The sequence below is a fragment of the Camelus dromedarius genome, chromosome 14 (assembly GCF_036321535.1).
Source record: "Camelus dromedarius isolate mCamDro1 chromosome 14, mCamDro1.pat, whole genome shotgun sequence".
Classification (NCBI taxonomy): domain Eukaryota; kingdom Metazoa; phylum Chordata; class Mammalia; order Artiodactyla; family Camelidae; genus Camelus; species Camelus dromedarius.
In genome coordinates, this window is record NC_087449.1 from 21,987,657 (window position 1) to 22,004,908 (window position 17,252).

Genomic DNA, 17,252 nt, shown 5'->3' on the forward strand with positions numbered 1-17,252 from the left:
ATACATTAAAATAAATTAAAACAATGTCAGATTCCTTTTAAGTGCCAAAAAATGTGAGCTATTGTTACTGTTATTTGTTAATGGACTTTTCTTATTATTGCTTCTTCGGACAAAAAAAAAAAAAAGCCCTTCCTGCCCACTCTCCTCCTGGGAAAACTCCTATTCATTCTTCAAGACCCCACACAAATGTCATCTTCTCGCCAAACCTCCCCTAACACATTGACTCACTAGATTCCAACAGTACTTATTTCTACTTGTGCTCTTAAGACAAGTTAAGTGTCATTCTTCAATAGCATTATTTAAACATCATTGATTAATTATTAATTCATAAGTTTGTCTTCCAAGGAGTATATGTGTTCTTTGAAGGCAAGTGCTCTATCTTTCTCATTTTGTACCTCCCAGAGTAGGGCCTGGAGCATAGTAAGCTTTTAACAAATGTTTTATTAAATTAAATGTTCAATCAGTAAATACTTAAAGACACAGCTATTTCTCAAAAGTTTTCCAGTATTGCTAGGAAACAATTCAAGGAAACTGAAGAATAACACAAGGCACAGAGCAGAAGATTTAGCTAACCAACTAAGACTAAATTAAATAAGACAGTAAATGTGCCTAAAAGTTCAGAGAAAGGTTAAGCATATACTATTCATCATTTTCTTTTTACTCTTCTCCAGTTATTCCAGCTTTGTCTTTTTAGGTGTAAGTTCCTTTAGAGTATGAACTGTGTCTTCTAATACTTTTGCAGTCAAATACGAGGCACAGAAGTACACATTTCATGATCAAATGAGGAAATATCTCCAAGGTATAGGTAGAACTTAATGGGGAAAAGGAAGAAAAGCATGTCTTCCTTCTAATACTAACTCTGAAAGCACACCATCCTCTGTGAAGCATATCCCATGTGCAAGCGTGGACAGACAGGCAGAGTGTGGTGCTCACCAACCCATCTGCTCTTCAAGAGGATAGTGAGGGGGGAGAAGTGTGTGGTGGGGCTGGGACATACTCAAGACCATCACCAGTAGCCTCCATCACAGAGCATCATGCTGCTGATGATGGAGGAGAATTGATGACTGAGGTTGGAACACAAGCAAAGGAGAGAAGGTTGAAAAAGCCAGACACCATGTGACAAGTGCCAGCCAAGAACAAGCAGGCCACATAAGTCTAGGAGGATAACGCTATGCCTTAGGAGTCATCACACCTGCCTTGGTTGGTTAGGGATAGATAACACATTGACCTTAAGGACTCTGGCATTAATTTCCCTTCTCCCTGTTCACCAATGCTGAACATCCCATTGACACCTTGCAATGTGGGACATATCTTTAATCTATGTCTTCTCATATCAACTAACATTGAGTTTGGTGTCCACTGTTGGGTTTCGGAACTCAAAGAAGAATTTAGAAATGTGGGATAATAGTATAGAGTCAATGATTAATGGAGTAGAAATACTTGGAAGAAGCTAAAGCAATTCAGAACATTTTTTATATCTGCAACATGTAATACTGAAAAGAACATGAATTTAGAGTATTCTCATACTCCAAATGAAACTTAAATGAGATAGTATATGTGAACATTCCAGTAAAGAATCTAAGATACAGTAGGTCTTAGAATCCACGCAGATTGAATCAGAATTTTTTCTTTCCTTGCTCACAGCCATGCACAATTGTATACATTGAGTGAAGAAAAAGAGAAAACCCAGGGACTGGTCAATAGCGATTTTCCGATTTATGCAGGTGTTTATAAATATTCTCTTAATATCGACTGAAGACCAAAAACATTATAAATTATATATATATATATACACACACACACACACATTATACATATATATACACACACATATACATATATAGGAAGAATTTTCAATACCTGGACTATGAAGCAGTAAGACTGTGTACTAAGTGAGGTTACAGAACCGTTTTCTCCAGTCTTAAAAATGGGCCAGATTCCCATATGTCAAAGATGGAGTTAAGTGTGGTCCTGCCCGAGGGTAAAAGGAACCAATGAGATAATCACCCAAATTCCTCCCAGATTTAGGATCATGTAAATACTCTGATTAGCAACAACACATTGAATACCTACTCTTTTTTGGAGATTTTAAAACCAATCCCAGAGTCCAGTGCGTGTGTCGTAAATATTCTGCCATTAGCCCATACTTCATAAGTTGGGTTTTCAAAATCAGAACTACACATTCATCTGACTAAAATGTAAAATCTACAAATAACTGAAGATAAAAACTTTGTTCCATGGGTTCAGATATAAACTGCATCCTCTGCATTGTTTAGCTTCATCATGAAAATTACTTTAATTTCAATGCTGGAATCAAAACAATCCAATCTTCTTAAAAGAAGCCTACTGTCTACTGTAAAGTAATAACATGTTTTTAGAGACTTCTAAGTGCATATCTTGGAATCTCTAACTTAAATGCATGGTTTGGAAAATACCAATCGTTGATCGTGAAAGGATGGTTACATTTCATCATGACAGAGGCAAAAATAAAGTACCTATGATCTTATTTCCTCATGTAAATTATACATGATGCTTAAAAAAAAAAGGAGCATGTATTTGAGATTAGTGAAAAAGCTATCCAAATACATAAGATATGTGTATATTTTCCAAAAAGAAATTTTTATTAAATGTTTCATGAAAATAAATTTGAAAAATATTAAGCATACACTCAGATAAAACAATAGAAATAAACATAAATATAGACTTAATCAGAAGCTAAAACAAACTGTGGTACAGCTTTACCAAGAAACATAAGAAGGGGAGTGTGTGAGCTGGGAGATAAAAAAGGGTGAAAATGAATCAAGATCATAACTAAAGTTGTAAGTTTGATGATTAATGGATTAATCATCTTTAAACCTGTAGTGTGGTACTTCATCCCAAAGGCATGTGTTTTGTTTTTTGGCAACTTGTGGAAAATTTTGTTTCAACTCATCTAGAAGAAGACCACTTCAATAGTATAAGTTACCTCAAATATCATTTAATTGTTCTTGTTGTGATTTGCTGCAAGAAAATCTGTTTATATAATGCAAGAGTGAAACTGACTCTTTAGTCATTTTAAAATTTGGGTCTTTTGAAAAGAAACAATTCAGTATTTATAGCTCCATGTTCCTAGCACTTACTATTCTAAGTCAAAGAAAGGCCACATTATTATATTCAGGAACTCGACAATAAGGAAAGAAGGCAAAGGTTTCATGAAGATTTCCCAGTACCTGGAAATCACCTTAGTAAAATTAACTGTCCTCCTCATCAAAATAATGGGTTAATATTAACCCAATTTGTAAAACATATGAGACAATTAATTGTATGTTTTTCACTTTATTGATTTTATGAGACATAATTAACAGTATACCTATAAACCTTCTCCTATTCAGTTATACTTCTTAGCAAACTATATGAAAATACACACGCATACTGGGTGGGGTAAACCACGAGAGAGAGGACTTCAAATCAGTACATACTCACATATAAATCTTCTCTTTATACAAATGCTACCATTGGTAGGTTTTGAAAGGCTCATCACGTGTACTCGACAAATATGAGAGTATAATTAAATAATAATTCATCAAAAAGATGACCCAAAAAAATTCCCCAGTAAAGCAGTTATGTGAACAGTGCATTGTCAGAAAACAAAAATAACCAGATCATCTTTAGCCAGGTAAAGTATGTGTGATGGCTTTAACGTGTGATGTCCATCCAAGACAAGCTACATACTTCTAGGGGTAACTTGAATTCGCCAATACCCTCTGCAGTAGCTTAGGCAGACAAACATTTCAGATGAAAACGACACAGAATTCAAGTAAATATGAATTTTCCAAACCCAAACATCCTCAGTTTATAATGCTGGTTGGCAATCTAGTCTGCAGTGAAAATCTCTTGTGTTAGAATTGCCCTTAAGAGGTAAGAGCTCCCTTCATTGCTTTGGTCCTTATTAAATAAAAACTACAGGTACAGATTTCCAGTTATGAAGAATATCTTAATCTGAAAGAAAATACAACCTTCAAAGAAATCTGAAAAGGCCCAGCTTTTACCATTAAAGTTTATTTACTCTCTATTATGCTTTCCCTTACATTTCATTGTTACACTGCTTAAGGAAACTATCTTGTTGTATACAACATATATATTAAAGGTGGCAGGCTCAATGCAGTTTTTACAGAGGGTTCTTGAATTTACTTCCTTGGCATTCCCAAGTAAATTGGGAATTTATTATTATCTGTGAATTTTAAGTCACTTTTTTACAAGTCTCCCAAAGATAATAGCAATCTGAACCATAAATAAAGCTAATTAACCACGTAATTTCAGAAGTGGGAACTTAGTTTTCCCTTTCCTTAAGCAGTGTAAAGACAGAGGCAATAAATCAAAACCACTAGTTTACACACTACAAAAATGGCGAGGCCATAAATTAAATTTGACTTTATACATTGTCTTGAGAAACAAATCCCAGCTAAGCTTAAATTACTTATTCTTGTACCCCCAAAATACTAATAAAAAATATTATCCACAACCACCACAAAACACACAAAAAAAGTCACCTAGCACCTCAACAGAGATTAAACAAAAGACCGAATTTTTAAAACTCCTTCAATACTCATTTGGCTTGGAATTACCCAGGTGTTTTTTATAAGCAGTAATTTTTCCCACAGTGAGAGGCTTATTTTATCTGGAAACAGCTAGTGGCACGGTGATCATTTAACACCCAGTGCACTGTGTATTCCTCAGCTGACCCGTTCTCCATTCATCTCACACTCGTGGTATGTGTTAAGAAAAAAATTCAGATGTTCCGTTTGCTACATTCCTAAATGACGGTGGCTAATGAAAAGCACTGCAGACACCCCCAAGTCCCGTCTTACCATGTATGAGCCACAGTGAAGCGACGACGCTGCCGGATGCTTTTATTCACCAGCAACTTTCTGAAAAAGCATGGTGAGTTCCTTGGCGAACTGCGTGGAGAAATTTTAGGAGATGTAGGTCTGTTTCCCGGTAGTCTCGGAAGCTCAAGTTCTAAGTGCATTTGCTCCTTGAAAGTCTTGATGCAAACCTCAGATTCAGAAGCGGCAAGTTCTTTTGAAGAATCTTTTGCTGTCATGTCTTATGTGGAGTGCTGGCTTTCACCATCCAAAACAAAAACCTCACACATAGCAGAGGCACAGCTGCAGGTTAGGAGGCTGAGAAGTCTGCAAACTGTTCCCAGTTTAATTTAGGAAGCTGTGGCTCCAATGTATGAGCTGCTTAGAGCAGGAGCAGCATACTCGAAGAATGGCAAGTCAGGCTGTCACAAGGAGCTTTATCAGCCTGGCTTTGCCTCTGAAAATGCGCCAAAGTGCTTCCTATGTCAGTAGCCTCCTTGTGGATGAGGTTTGTCTGCAAGCTACACACTGACACTCACTGAATTCATTCAGCTGAATATATCAACTCATGAAATATTCATGAGGGCTTCTGATAAATCCTTCACATGAATATTTTTAAAAAATCTTATCAAACATGCTGTATTCACTAATGGACAATAAGCAAAACCTAGTCACCTAGTCACTTGTTTCTGTTTGCACAAAGGGCAGGACCAGAGCCCGTCCAGCCTGTGTGATGTTTGAAGTCTTCATTCAGAATTTATCTTTCCCTGTAATGCACACAACGGTAACTCCACCTACCAAATGCTTATTGGCCCACGATTATTTAAAGAACTGCACTCTGTATCCCCCTCAAAAACATCCCCCATCACTCAGATTTTCACAGAATTTGTGAAGCCACTGTCCTCATCAGTGGAAACATTAAATCAGGGATTGTCAAAAAGCCTAGCCAAAACAGCGCCCCAAATTCCATTTCTGAATGAAAGAGCTGATTTGCTAAAGTCTTTTGTGTGTGTGTGCCCTCTCCAGAAGCTCCAAAACTGCATCAATATAAAAACTGTCAGCTAACAGGAAAACACTGGATTTGGTTCATTCCCCTAAGGAATTTAAAGGCTGATCTTTATTCCAATAAAAATTACCCTCATTCTTCTGCTTAAGTTCATTGTCCCTGAGGTGCCGAGAGCAGCCACTCTCTGTTAGATGTAAAGTCACTTCTAAAAGCCCAAGTTCCCCAGAATGGAAATGGAGGTAACAACCGGGAGAAATGACTGTGCCCCCTTATAAATGCAGGGTCCAAAGTTAAACATTATGCATGGGTGTGTGTGCACACACACGTGTGCAGGTAGATATACACAATAGTGTATGTCGTGTGTGTGTGTGTGTGTGTACACTTGGTTCACAAAGGCATGCAAGCGAGAAGTATGGGCAGGGAAGTCCAAAAAAGTCTCAAGTTCCAAAGCAGATCCTTGTAACCTGAAATTTCATTTATAAATATACCGGCATGCACCATCTACACTTTTTTAAAGAAGTGAAAAGAATACTGTGGTGCTTAGCGTGTATGGATGTCGTGAAGTTCTGTACCTACAACGTCTACTACCAGGGCCAGCCTGATCTCACACAGATTTGACAAAGCAGAACTGGGCGAGTCTGCCTGAGCGACAGTTCAGGAATGAGTCACAGTTAAGACTCTAGTGAAAAAGCAAGAAATTTATTTTTCCTCTAAGGCGTGAGAACTTCACCTTCATAAAATCATCCAAATATGTCACACACCCTGGCTCAGTATCTAAAGGACTGAACAAGAACTGACTATGACCTGTGTATAGGAGAAAATTAACCCCACTCCAGCCCTTGGGGGAAGCAATTCAAACTTAACAGGAAGGATTTAAACTCCTTACTGGTACTGCCTTGGAAGGATATCAATATTGCAATAATACAGTAAAAGGCTATTACGAATAAAAGCAAAGTCATGGAATTTTCGAGTTTGAGTGAATCCCGGTAACCACCTTGTTCAGCTCTTCATTTTAACGACTAGGAAACAGACCTAGGGAACTTTGATGACTTGTCCAAAGTCCTATTTGTAGTTGACATCAGAGCAAAAGCTAAAACCTAGGCTTTCTGCTTCCCAATTGTTTTTTCATTATATGATACAGTCATTTTGGCCAGCTGGGCCCTACCACATGTGCTTTATATATTTAAAGATATTTTAACTGCTCTATTTGAGAATGAATTGTTGGCAATGCCATGGGAGAAAATATGGTTAAAGGTATCTATTATTTAGTGCATTATGAAATCAAAGTTAGGACTTTCTTCCAAAAATAATGTGATTTAAAACTGGGACATGAGAATATGCGATCCTGCTAATATTCAGAGCGACTTACTTGCAAAAAATATAATAGCAATTTGAAGTCACTGGGGTCTTTCTCCTATTCACTTTTTAAGGCTGCCAAAATACAATAAGCATTTTAGGGATTCTCCCCTCCCCAAATTATGGCAAATTTCACAATCCAGATTTAGCTGTATGTGAACTGGAGTTCAGATAAGGAAATGTTGACATAAACTTACCTAAAGCAGCACTGTGCTGCAATTATAATTACTTTTTTATTCTTATTGTCAACTTATGTGACATTTCACATTATTCTTCCACTTTGCCTACTATGACAGCCAATGTCCCAGTTAAAGAAATTTTAAGAATCATCCCAAGAAGTAAAATTCTCAAAAATATGTAAAGTATGTTCATTCTATCTACTTTAAATGACATTTAGGAATATCAAAGACAGCTAACTGAAATACAAAACGTAAAAGATAGACTATTTTAAAGTCTGAATTAGTTACCTCTGAGAAAAAGGAAATACAGGCTTACAAATAAATGCACAAAAGTTTGTTTCTAAAGTCAAAATGCCAAAGAAAAACTTGATACTGTGTTAAATATTGAAACCAAAGATGAACACAGAAGGTAGAAAACAGGAGATGGTATCCAAGATAAAGATAAAACAGCACAGTAAAAGCAGATAACACCCTACTATATTTCAACAAAGAATACGCTGTCTTGAGAGAAAAAGCCAGAGAACAGGAGAAAAAGCCAAGAAGAAAGCAAATAGAGGGGAGGGTATAGCTCAGTGATGGGGGTGGGGAGGATACAGCTCAGTGGTAGAGAGCACGCTCAGCATGCATGAGGTCCTGGGTTCAATCCCCGGTATTTCCATTAAATAAATAAATAAATACATTAAACCTAATTCCCCCCCCGCAAAACCAAACATACAAAAATTTTTTAAAAGAGAAAGCAAACCGAGTTTCTGTGTCCTTCTGAGTGCCAAGGAAGGAGCTAAAGAACCAAAGTGAAAACCTTCCTGTCTACACGTAAAGCATAGCCCGTGACACCTCAAAGGGAGAAGTGAGTAACTGATTTAGTCATTTATTTGCAATTTATTTAAATTAATTGCTATTTATTAATGTGCAGAGAGATGTTCTTGGGAATTACTTGAGAATTCCAATTACAGCTATGTCTCAATTTTAAATAATGAAATTCCCGGTGTCCACGTCTTGTCAAGAATTCATCATAATTAAATATCACTCAAGAATCTGAATATAAATTGTATGGTCAATAACAGTCAATAATGAGTTACTTATAAATATTATGGACAAATTGAAAACATCTTGATTTTCCATTAAATTTAATTGGAAAGCAAGTTAATTTCAGCCAAATAAAATGATAAACATATGGTGCAAGTATGATAACATTGTTACCATGTTTTTTAAAGGTAACAGTTTTATAATGAAACTTATTTTAAATAAAAATAACTACATGCTCTTTATATGCAATACTTGTCAGAGTTTAAAAGTTAACCTGGAGTAAACTTTCTCTAACTGAGCGACCAATATTTAACTAATTATTATTATAACATTAAAGTATTTTAAATTGAGGCACCCAACTATAGATTTTGTGCAATAATATGAAACATAATATTGAACCCAAAATAACACGGCTCACATTTACTGTAAATACAAAGCTGGATATTTGAAAAGACAGAGTTTATCCAGAAGTTTCTTTTTAAAGAGGAGTAGATTTAAGACTATCGATATTAACATTTAAGTCATTGCGGATTGCATCTTTATTTATATCACTATTCTGTTCTCTTTTTCTAAGACAGCACACCATCTGAGCACAGCCATTGGGCCCTATTCAACTGAAGACACACAAGCTCTTCCTTCAGTCCGACAAGGTGGTAAGTGAATGCAGGACACCAAAATCCACTGGAGCCTCTTTCAAGAGAATACCGCATTCACCATAGATGGCAACTCCTCCCAGTTTCTCTACTTCATTTAGAAGAAATGGAACTAGAGAATTATTCTTACATGGTTGAAGAAAAGACAACATTCAACCAAATGAAAGTTGTCGTCTAGCCATTTGGGGGAAGAACAATTAAGGGACCACTCTTAAGCATTAAGGGATTATAAGGAAGGCGCTTACATTGTTTGCATACTTGCTTGCTACCAGATATTTTTGTAAGTGTTTTTAATAAATTATTTCATTCGGTCCTCATTACAAACATATCAGACAACTGCTGCTGAAGTCCACATTGGACTTCCCCCGTGGCATCAAACTATGAAGTTTATTTTAGGACTGAGCTGAGCCTTCTTCATTTCTACAACACAGAACAGAGTCTGGCACAGAGTGGATACTCAATAATGTCTGTAGACCAAATGCACCTTATTTTGCTCATTTTCAGATGAGCACATCAAGGCACAAAGTTGCACAGCATTTAAGAAGTTGATCCTACACCAAGTTTTTTATAACAGAAGATACCCAATGAGACAGAAGAGGGGATGCAGGCTCCGAGGGTGGTCTAGTCATGCCACTAAAAGTCTAAGTTCACAAGTACTAACTGTCCTTGAGTCTGAATCTATCTAGCATGTTATTTTTATACACAATATGAATGCTTTGCTTTTATCCATATGATATGATTTAATTACTCACTATTAGTAAAATGATGCTCCAGAAAGATCAGTTTTAGCTGGTACCACCTACAGTGTCACCTGAATCCTAGGGAGGAGGTGGGAAGGCTGCACTCTGGATGCTTGAGCATAATGGTATCATAAGGTTCTTAGGAGGGTCTCATTCAAGAAAGAAAAGGCCTCCACACTCAGAGTAAAAGCAGAAGTCCACACAGTGGCCGGGGAGGCGTGTTTCCTCTCTCCTCATCTCAGTACCTCTCTGACTTCATCTCCTTGCACTCTCCCCCTTGCTCTCTCTGCCCCAGCCTCACTGGCCTCATTTCTGTTCCTTGAACATGTCATGAAAGGTTCCTCTTCCCTGAGATATCAGCATGGTCTGTTCCCTCATCTCTTTCTAGGATTTGCCCAGATGTTACCCGCTTGATGACATCTCCCCTAATCACCCGGTTTAAAACTGAAATTTTCCCTGTTCGGCTCTATTTTTCTTCATAGTACTTGCCTGTATAACTTATTTACTTGTTTATCATCATTTATTCCCCCTAGAATGTAAGTGTCACAAGAGTCTTTGTTTTGTTCACTCCTGTAATCTCGACACTCAGAACTATCCTGACCATGGTAGGTATTTGGGTAATAATTTTTGAATGAATGAATGAATGATCTCTTCAGTGCAGAAGAAGACGAGGGAGGGAGGGGGGCAGGAGGCAAAAGCAGGATGAATTACCTCTCTCAAATCAGGGTCAGTGTTATAGTGGCATTAAGCAGTAACCTTTTCACAATTTTGTATATTATTTTATGTAGTCCTCACTGCCTGAAGTGTTACTTCTCTGTTTTCTTTGCCAAAAATACAATGTCCCATCCATTAAGAGTAAATTCAAAAGAAAACTCTTCAATGAAACCTTTCCCAGCTTTCATAGGCAGAGTCAGCTGTTGCATCCCATCTGTACTGCACCAGCACAGGATTCATCTCTCAGAATGTTTCATAGTATATTGTAGCACATACTTTTGTTTGTCTCCTGGACCAACCTATGAGCTCTCTAAGGACAAACTATTTTACTCATCTTTACATCTCCAAAGCCTGACACTGCATCCTGATTGATTAGTATTTCTTGATTGAAAATATGAATAGAAAATTAATGTAGTACCTGCCCAAAATCATGCTCACTGTTAGCCCCAGATTTTTCTTACTGCCACGAAAGCTAGTCCAGTCAATATCCTAACTTCTTGCTCTTGAGCTGACAAAGGATTCCAAAGTGAGCTTCCTAAATCACAGCACTTTGGCTATGTTTTGCCATTTTTAACTAGCATTTCTTTGTTCCTTAAAAAATTATTATTATTACTATCATTATTATTCACATCCTCACTGCAGTGCAAAAGCAGAATACTTCTGTGTCGCGGTCTCTTCTCATTAGGTGGTATGCAGATAGGAAAGACTAGTGAGGTCCTCTCCTCACACTGCTTTCTGGTTTTGGCAGAGTAATTAGGTGCTTCTTTCTCAAAGCATATTCTGCGAAGGCAGACCGCATAGACAAAAATACCAGGGAAGCCCCTCTCTTTGTTCCCTAGGTCATTGTTAGCGTCAAGATGTATTAGCAAGGATGAGTCAGATACCTACATGCAAGGAGAGAAACTGTTCCCATGGTAGGTGTTTTAAAATCTGCATTAAGAGAGGGTACTCCAGTTCCCAAAGATAATACTAACCTGTCAGCAAATAACCTAAAAGGGTGATTTCAAATGAATAGGGTATTATGGACCTATACGTTAAAAACAAAGGCACGTTTGGGAAAACCTCTTTCTCTAAAGTGAGCTCTCATCTTTTTGTTATTTTCAACCCTGTCAGCAGTCTTCCATAAATATGCAAGAAAAAAAAATGGTATAGTATTAATCTACAGTTAAAATTTTTAAATGTAGATAATTATCTCTGTAAGACCAATTAACCATGATACCACAGAGATCATAGGAAGAGTATAACACACATGAAAATTAAGGTAAATTCACTCCACTGCTTTTTTTAAAAAGAGAATAATTTTTAGGGATCCATTCATATTTAAGTATGTATTTGCAGCTATTAAAGAAACAAATTTTCCTAAATTAAGATTTTAAGTGTATGAGTCTAAAAAGGGTACAGAATACATATCAACGTGGGGAAATGCTTACAAAACAGGGGGTTGGATCAAGATTGGTTCATTCAGTTTCAAGATTTGCTTATTTATTATGCATTCTGTTAATTTTAAATCTGTTCATATTAGAATTTTTTAAATGCAGTAATATTAACGGTGATGGCTTTTTGACACCTAATGAAGAAAGTAGAATTCTATGTATCAAAACTGGCTATGAAGTTCTAGTATTAAGAAGAAACTCAAACTTAATTTCATATAAATAGCTCATATTCTCTACACTGGAATTTGACACAACATTGTAAAATGATTATAAATCAATAAAAAATGTTAAAAAAAAATAGCTCATATTGTCAACACTGTAACATTAGCATTTGTAAAATCCAAGACTGAAGACATACTTACATAAGCATGCTGAGTTTGTAGCAAAGACTTTTAAATAAAATATATATATTTTTGTAAAGTTCCCTGGCTACCTTTTAAATTTCTTTTGTTTTATTTTTAAATTTATCATACAGTAAGATTCACTTTTTTTTTTGATGCACTGTTCTATGAAATTTAACACCTGTATAGATTCACATAACCATGACTACAATCGAGATACAAAAGTTACGTCACCCCAAAAGAACTCTCATATGCTGCACTTTTAAAGTCATATTCTCCTCCTACTCCTAATCACTGGCAATCTCTAATCTACTCTCTCCATCACTATGTCTTTTCACTAGTGTCATATACATGGAATCACACGGAACTTAGCCTTTGGGACCAGCTTCTTCCAATCAGCACAAAGTCTCTGAAGTTTAGCCAAGATGTTATATCTATTAATAGCTCACTCCTTTTTATTGTCAAATAGTATTCCATTGTATGGATGTACCAGTTTGTTTATCCTCTGAAGAACATTTGATCTGCTTCCAGTTTGGGACAATTATGAATAGAGCTCTTATAAACATCCATGCACAGGTTTTTGTATGAATATATGCTGTCATTCCTCTGTGGTAAATACCCAGCAGTGGGATTGCTGACTCATATGGTAAGTGTACATTCATCTTTATAACAAAATGTCAATCTGCTTCCCAGAATGGCTGTTGCATCATTTTGCATTTCCATCAGCACTCTATGAGAGCTCCCAGTCGCTCCACATTCTCACCAGCACTTACTTGCATTATTTTTTTTAGCCATTCTAATAGAAGTGTAGTGGTATCTCATACTGATTTTAGTTTACATTTCCCTAATGGCTAATGTGGTTATCTATTCATGTGCTTATCTGCCATTAGTATATCCTCTTTGGTAATGTATATGTACAAAATTCTTGCCCAGTTTTAAGTTAGATTGTATCTTTTCTCACAATTGAGCCTTCTTCCCCAATTTGCCCACTAACACTTACTTTTCAAAGTTCTCAAATAGCAATCCATGTATTCTGTCCAGGATTTAAAGCTGTATTCAGTGGTGGAGACAAAATGGAATGCGATTACTCCCATATTTAGTAGAACAGAGTCATCCCTCAGTATCCACAAGGAACTGGTTCCAGGACCCCCATGATACCAAAATCTGTGGACGTTCAAGTCTCTTATATAAAATGATGTAGTGTTTGCATATAACCTATGCACATCCTCCTGTATACCTTAAATCATCTCTTAAGTACTTATGATACCTAATACAATGTAAATGCTATGTAAATCGTGGTAAATACGTAGATGCTATATAAATAGTTGCCATCATGCAGCAAATTCAATTTTTGGTTTTTGGAGCTTTCTGATGCTTTTCCCCCAAGTATTTTCAATCCACACTTGATTGGTTGATTGAATTGGCTGAGGTAGAACCTGCAGATATCAAGGACCAGCCATAACATCCGTTACAAAATCTGAAATTTTCAAATTGATTTTATAGTTTATAACCCTTTAAATTTATCAATGCTCTTTCCAAAGCCTTCAATAGTCACATTCTTGACTTTGCTGTTCCTTTGCTTCTTGGGGCTTGCAGATTGCACCATCTAGAGTCATTTCCTAAAGCTCACTCTTGGAGTGATTAGTCCTTAATGCTACCTCTGGGGCAAGGCTGGGAAGGGAGGAACTATCACTGAGGTACAGCAGAAGGTTTAATGCCGTTAAGGCTATTAAGATGACCTCTTCTAGAAATGGACTCTCGGTGACTCCCAATCTGAATCTCCTGTCCTCTCAATCTGTAAATCTGTATCTTCTTTCCCAAGCAACAGTACCCTTTCTCCACTGTCCCCTGTGGCATCATGACTGCCTCTGAAAGAAACCTGATCTTTTTGCTCCTTCTCTTTATTTCTCTCTGTATTTCTACTAATTCATGCATTCTTCCAAGATATACTTACTGAGTAGGGACTATGTGCTAAGAATATGATTCCCTATTTTCTTTGGTAAGCCTGGGTTATTACTTGAAGTTTGCCCATTTGTTACTAATATAAAATCATAATTCTAAAAAAGCTTTATGCAATTTTAATTTTATCTGATTTGATCAGGTTTTCAATTATCTGCAATTAACTTTTTTGGTTTACTTTGCATTGGAAGACTCTTTTTTCTATACATCTATAGTAAGTCTTCACTGGGAAATGCCACTACACTTTCTAAGAAAGTTTCATTCTCTCTTTTTTTCTGGGGGTGGGGTGGGGGAGGATAAGTAAATTTATTATTTATTCTTACGGGAAGTACTGGGGATTGAACCCAGGATCTCATGCATGCTAAGCATGCACTCTACCACTTAAGCTATACCCTCCCCACTAAGAAAGTTTCAGCATCAAGTCTTATAATTGCTTTCCTGCATGTGCCTCACAAAATACATTATGCTCTTAGAGAGTAAAGGCCGTAATTTATTCTTTATGGGTTAGACTCTTTATCTAAAACTCTTGCATACATTTAGAAAATGTTCTGTGCATGCTAAACACATGTTTAAAAACCTAGGGATATGAATCAAGAGGATCTATTAATTTATTGGTCTTAGTTAAATGTCAAGTGTGAGTCAGGCACTGTGCTAGTCTGAGGAAACTTGCACTGAATAAGCTGGACTGAGGCCTGCCCTCATGATACTAAGAATCTAACGTCACAACTACCACAGCCCAATTCTAATTATAATTCAAAACGTATTTGCCTCCTTATTCACTTGGTCTCCTTTTAAAGGAGGTCACAGCCAAGTTCTCCTCTATTTCCCTCCATCTTTGGGTTTCTCCCTGTTACAAAATGGACTATCTTTGTCCTGAATGTCCTGTAAGATAAAATATGTAAGCATTCTTTGTACAGAGTTTCAGGAGATTTTTTTCCCCTTAGTCTACCCTGTCAGTGCCTATTCTTTGCTCACAGCTCAGCCTTGACTTTTTTTAAACACTGCAGAGACGCAGATGCCCATGCAGGGACACTCACCAACCAATACAAACAACAAAAATCCTCGTTTCAACTCTCCTTGAATTCCAACTGGGACACAGGAGATTTCTGTCCCAGTTTCATAGTAAATAGCAAGGAGTTTTTCCTTCTAAGTGAACCAAACTCTGACCCCTGACAATGCCCTCCTATTGGTTCTAGATCTGTCACTTGGAATGACAATGAATAAGTCACAGGCTAGCCCTTCAAAGACGCATGCTCTAACACATTTATTTTTCATCCTAAATAACTACGGCTCCTTCAACTACTCCTTCTCAAACCCAGATTAGATCTTGTTAATAATACTTCCACTGAACCTCTGACATACACAACAGTGATGGGAGCGGGTATCTTAGTTTGCTAGGGCTGCCATGACAAACTCCCACAGACTGGGTGGTTTACGCAGTAGAAATGTATTGTCTCCCATTTCTGGAGGCCAGGGGCCCAAAAGTCAAGGTGTTGGCAGGGTTGGAACCTTCTGAGGGTTAGGAAGGAAAGACCTGCTCTAGGCCACTCGTCTTGGCATGTAGATGGCCGTCTCTCCCTTTACCTCTTCATGTCAGCTTCACCTTGTATTTTGCATGTCTTGCTGTCCAAATTTCCCCTTTTTATAAGAAACCAGTATTACTGGATTAGAGTCCACCTTAATGACCTCATTTTGACTTGATCACCTCTATAAAGATCCTGTCTCCAAATAAGGTCACGTTCTGGGATGTCGGGATGTAGGACTTCCACATGGGGTTCTGAGGGGGTACATTTCAACTCATAACATTCTACCCTCTGTCTCTTCAAAGGTCATATGCTCCCATGCAAAATGCACTCGCCCCACTTTACTGTCTCCAAAAGTCTTAATTATTCCGGCATTAACTCTAAGTCCAAAATCATTTAAATCATCCAAATCAGTTACGTGTAAAATTTAAGGCAAGATTCATCCGGGGGCAAAGATCCTCTCCATCTGTGAACCTATAAAGTCAGACAACAACAATGGTGGGACAGACACAGATAGATATTCCCTCTCCAAAAGGGATAAACTGGAAGGGAGAAAAGGGTCTTGGGTCTCAATCATGTCTGAAACCTACTAGGACAAGTTCCATTAGAATTTGAGGCTTGAGAATAGCTTTCTTTGACTCAACGCTCTATCCTCTGGGCTCCCTGGGGTGGTGGCCCTGCCCCATCAACCCTGAGCCACTGGGGCTCTGCCCTCTGAAACCTAGGAGGTGGCTCCACTCTCTGAGACTAAGAAGGTGGCCACACCTCCTGGAACTGTGGAGGACACTGCCCTACCATCAGGCGTGGTGCTCTCTGGGTCTCTGGTGTCAGGAACAGCTGCTGGTCTCTGAATTGCCTTCAAGGGCATTCTTCACTTTTCTTGAATGATGCACACGTTTGCAGCTGGGTAGATCTACCAGTTTCTCTCCTGCCTGTGGAATCCCAGAAGTCTGAGAGCCTTCCTTTATTTCATCCTGTCTCTGCCTCCCTTCAATGCATGCTGGCAATGTTTCTATTGACATAATTTTCCCAAAAACCTTGTTGGCCTCCTAAGCAATTCATGGGGGTCCAAGCTATCAGAAAGAGTCCCCTGCAGATCCTTCCTGGATAATGGCTCCCCCATTCCTGATTTTTGCTGAGATGGGTCATTGGATCCATGAGTCACATGCCTAATTTCCTTGGCAAACAGTTGTCCAATCACACCCTTGACGTTCTCTTCTAGAAAATATTTTCATTTCTTCTTTCTTTTTTTTTTTTTTGCAATAGAATAGACTGAGAATTTTCCAAGTCCAAAGCCACTTCCATATTTTGAAGTTCTTATTACAGCAGCACCCCCCACCACAACCACCACTACCTGGAACCAAAATCTGTATTCACCTGCCAGGGCTGCTGTAAGAAAGTAGCGCAGACTGAGTGATAATAAATTTATTATCTCACCATTTTGGAGACCAGAAATCCAAAGTTAAGGTGTGGATAGA

General features: G+C 37.7%; 1 protein-coding gene across 2 annotated transcripts in view; it reads right to left on the minus strand.

The window, feature by feature from the left end:
• PDE4B (phosphodiesterase 4B) overlaps nucleotides 1-17,252 on the minus strand; it is a 377,558-nt gene that overhangs the window by 321,058 nt on the left and 39,248 nt on the right. Inside the window, exon 1 of one of the 2 annotated variants that reach the window (XM_031465321.2) lies at nucleotides 4,848-5,295. The exons of the other annotated variant lie outside the window; for it this stretch is intronic. Within the exon in view, the coding sequence (XP_031321181.1) occupies nucleotides 4,848-5,083 (236 nt within the window). The 5' untranslated portion in view covers nucleotides 5,084-5,295. Of the gene's footprint in view, nucleotides 1-4,847; nucleotides 5,296-17,252 lie in introns of those variants that run through there. 2 annotated transcript variants of the gene reach the window in all.